Here is a 3,633-nt window from a genome sequence, read left to right on the forward strand (position 1 = left end):
CAGGAACAGTATATGATCAGAGTCTGGATGGTCTGTGGTCTTTCCTCCTCAGGTCCAGTCTGTATGAGATCATGGTCCGGTTCTGAAGTTCTCTTCAGCAGAACCTCGGGCTGTTTTTTAAAGTTAAAAGAAAAAAACGTAAAGTTGTTAAATGGAGTCTGTGGTGCGAGACGTGAGGATAAACGTGGGGATAGATGTGAGGATAGACGTGAGACTAGACGTGAGACGTGAGGATAGACGTGAGACGTGAGGATAGACACCCAGCCGAGAGGTTCAGACGCCAAAACCACATCTAACACCACATTCTAGAATGTTTCCCAGGTATGCAGTGATGTCATTTCCTGTTAACTGCTAATCACAGTTTAACACAGAAATGTGTGTATGTGTGTGTTGTGATGTGTGTGTGTGTGTTGTGGTGTTTGTGTGTGTTGTGGTGTGTTGTGGTGTGTGTTGTGGTGTGTGTGTGTGTTGTGGTGTGTGTTGTGGTGTGTGTTGTGGTGTGTGTTGTGGTGTGTGTGTGTGTGTGTGTTGTGGTGTGTGTTGTGGTTTGTGTGTGTTGTGGTGTGTGTTGTGGTGTGTGTTGTGGTGTGTGTGTGTGTTGTGGTGTGTGTGTGTGGGTGTGTTGTGGTGTGTGTTGTGGTTTGTGTGTGTTGTGGTGTGTGTTGTGGTGTGTGTTGTGGTGTGTGTGTGTGTGTGTTGTGGTGTGTGTGTGGGTGTGTGTGTTGTGGTGTGTGTGTGTTGTGGTGTGTGTGTGTGTGTTGTGGTGTGTGTGTGTTGTGTTGTGGTGTGTGTTGTATGTATATTGTGTTGTGTGTATATTGTGTGTTTTGTGTATATTGTGTGTTGTGTGTATATTGTGTGTTGTGTGTATATTGTGTGTTGTGTGTTGTGTGTATATTGTGTGTATATTGTGTGTTGTGTGTATATTGTGTGTTGTGTGTATATTGTGTGTATATTGTGTGTTGTGTGTATATTGTGTGTTGTGTGTATATTGTGTGTTGTGTGTATACTGTGTGTTGTGTGTATATTGTGTGTTGTGTGTGTGTTGTGTGTATACTGTGTGTTGTGTGTATATTGTGTGTATACTGTGTGTTGTGTGTATATTGTGTGTATATTGTGTGTTGTGTGTATATTGTGTGTTGTGTGTATATTGTGTGTTTTGTGTATATTGTGTGTATACGGTGTGTTGTGTGTATATTGTGTGTATACTGTGTGTTGTGTGTATATTGTGTGTTTATTGTATATTGTATTATCTGATTGTGTTGTGTGTATATTGTGTGTATACTGTGTGTTGTGTGTATATTGTGTGTATACTGTGTGTTGTGTGTATATTGTGTGTATACTGTGTGTTGTGTGTATATTGTGTGTATACTGTGTGTTGTGTGTATATTGTGTGTATACTGTGTGTTGTGTGTATATTGTGTGTATATTGTGTGTTGTGTGTATATTGTGTGTATATTGTGTGTTGTGTGTATATTGAGTGTATATTGTGTGTTGTGTGTATATTGAGTGTTGTGTGTATATTGTGTGTATATTGTGTGTTGTGTGTGTGTTGTGTGTATATTGTGTGTATACTGTGTGTTGTGTGTATACTGTGTGTTGTGTGTGTGTTGTGTGTATATTGTGTGTATGTTGTGTGTTGTGTGTATATTGTATGTATACTGTGTGTTGTGTGTATATTGTGTGTATGTTGTGTTGTGTGTATATTGTATGTATACTGTGTGTTGTGTGTATGTTGTGTGTTGTGTGTATATTGTGTGTATGTTGTGTGTTGTGTGTATGTTGTGTGTTGTGTGTATACTGTGTGTTGTGTGTATATTGTGTGTATGTTGTGTGTTGTGTGTATATTGTGTGTATATTGTGTGTATATTGAGTGTTGTGTGTATATTGTGTGTATACTGTGTGTTGTGTGTATATTGTGTGTATGTTGTGTGTTGTGTGTATACTGTGTGTTGTGTGTATATTGTGTGTATATTGAGTGTTGTGTGTATATTGTGTGTATATTGTGTGTATATTGTGTGTTGTGTGTATATTGTGTGTATACTGTGTGTTCTGTGTATATTGTGTGTATGTTGTGTGTTGTGTGTATATTGTGTGTATATTGTGTGTTCTGTGTATATTGTGTGTATGTTGTGTGTTTATTGTGTGTTTTCTGTTTATTGTGTGTTTATTGTGTGTTTTCTGTTTATTGTGTGTTTGTTGTGTGTTTTCTGTTTATTGTGTGTTTATTGTGTGTTTTCTCTTTATTGTGTGTTTTCTGTTTATTGTGTGTTTATTGTGTGTTTTCTGTTTATTGTGTGTTTATTGTGTGTTTTCTGTTTATTGTGTGTTTATTGTGTGTTTTCTGTTTATTGTGTGTTTATTGTGTGTTTTCTGTTTATTGTGTGTTTATTGTGTGTTTTCTGTTTATTGTGTGTTTGTTGTGTGTTGTGTGTATATTGTGTGTATACTGTGTGTTGTGTGTATATTGTGTGTATGTTGTGTGTTGTGTGTATATTGTGTGTATACTGTGTGTTGTGTGTATATTGTGTGTATGTTGTGTGTTGTGTGTATATTGTGTGTATATTGAGTGTTGTGTGTATATTGTGTGTATATTGTGTGTATGTTGTGTGTTGTGTGTATATTGTGTGTATATTGTGTGTTGTGTGTATATTGTGTGTATACTGTGTGTTGTGTGTATATTGTGTGTATGTTGTGTGTTGTGTGTATATTGTGTGTATATTGTGTGTATATTGAGTGTTGTGTGTATATTGTGTGTATATTGTGTGTATGTTGTGTGTTGTGTGTATATTGTGTGTATATTGTGTGTTGTGTGTATATTGTGTGTATATTGTGTGTATATTGTGTGTATACTGTGTGTTGTGTGTATGTTGTGTGTTGTGTGTATATTGTGTGTATATTGTGTGTATATTGAGTGTTGTGTGTATATTGTGTGTATATTGTGTGTATACTGTGTGTTGTGTGTATGTTGTGTGTTGTGTGTATATTGTGTGTATATTGTGTGTATACTGTGTGTTGTGTGTATATTGTGTGTTGTGTGTATATTGTGTATTTTGTCCTTCATCATGTATAACTTTGGCTGAGGGTAAACATGTCTTTGTTGTTTGTCCTCAGCGCTCGTCCTTCACTCAGATGCAGAAGAAAGAGGAGAGAGAGAGAGTGAGTGAATAAAAGAGAGGAAGAGATGAGAGATGGAGACAGTCACGTCCTGACCGAAGCTCCTCACAGGACTGGCCACCGCGGCATCGCTCCGTTTCACACAAAACTCCCGAGAATCCCGGAGGACAGACGCAGCGCTGGTGCTGAACACACACTCCACCGTTCTGACAGCGCAGCAGCACGTCGTCACACACTCGTGCTGAGAAAGGAAAGGAGAAACACACACTCGTGCTGAGAAAGGAAAGGAGAAACACACACTCGTGCTGAGAAAGGAAAGGAGAAACACACACTCGTGCTGAGAAAGGAAAGGAGAAACACACACTCGTGCTGAGAAAGGAAAGGAGAAACACACACTCGTGGGAGAGGTTCTGATTAAAGAGTGTGAGATCAGATCAGAGGAAAACATCACGACTGAGAACATTCATCATCATCATCATCATCATTATTATTATTATTATTATTATTATTATTATT

General features: G+C 37.9%; 1 protein-coding gene across 1 annotated transcript in view; it reads right to left on the reverse strand.

Moving 5' to 3' along the window:
- Positions 1-2,833: 2,833 nt before the first annotated feature.
- The window catches only part of LOC131371146 (netrin-G1), a 31,644-nt gene continuing 30,844 nt past the window's right edge, over positions 2,834-3,633 (reverse strand). Inside the window, exon 6 of the mRNA XM_058418945.1 lies at positions 2,834-3,358. Within this exon, the coding sequence (XP_058274928.1) occupies positions 3,129-3,358 (230 nt within the window). The 3' untranslated portion in view covers positions 2,834-3,128. The remainder of the gene's footprint in view (positions 3,359-3,633) is intronic.

The sequence above is a fragment of the Hemibagrus wyckioides genome, linkage group LG20 (genome assembly GCF_019097595.1).
Source record: "Hemibagrus wyckioides isolate EC202008001 linkage group LG20, SWU_Hwy_1.0, whole genome shotgun sequence".
Classification (NCBI taxonomy): domain Eukaryota; kingdom Metazoa; phylum Chordata; class Actinopteri; order Siluriformes; family Bagridae; genus Hemibagrus; species Hemibagrus wyckioides.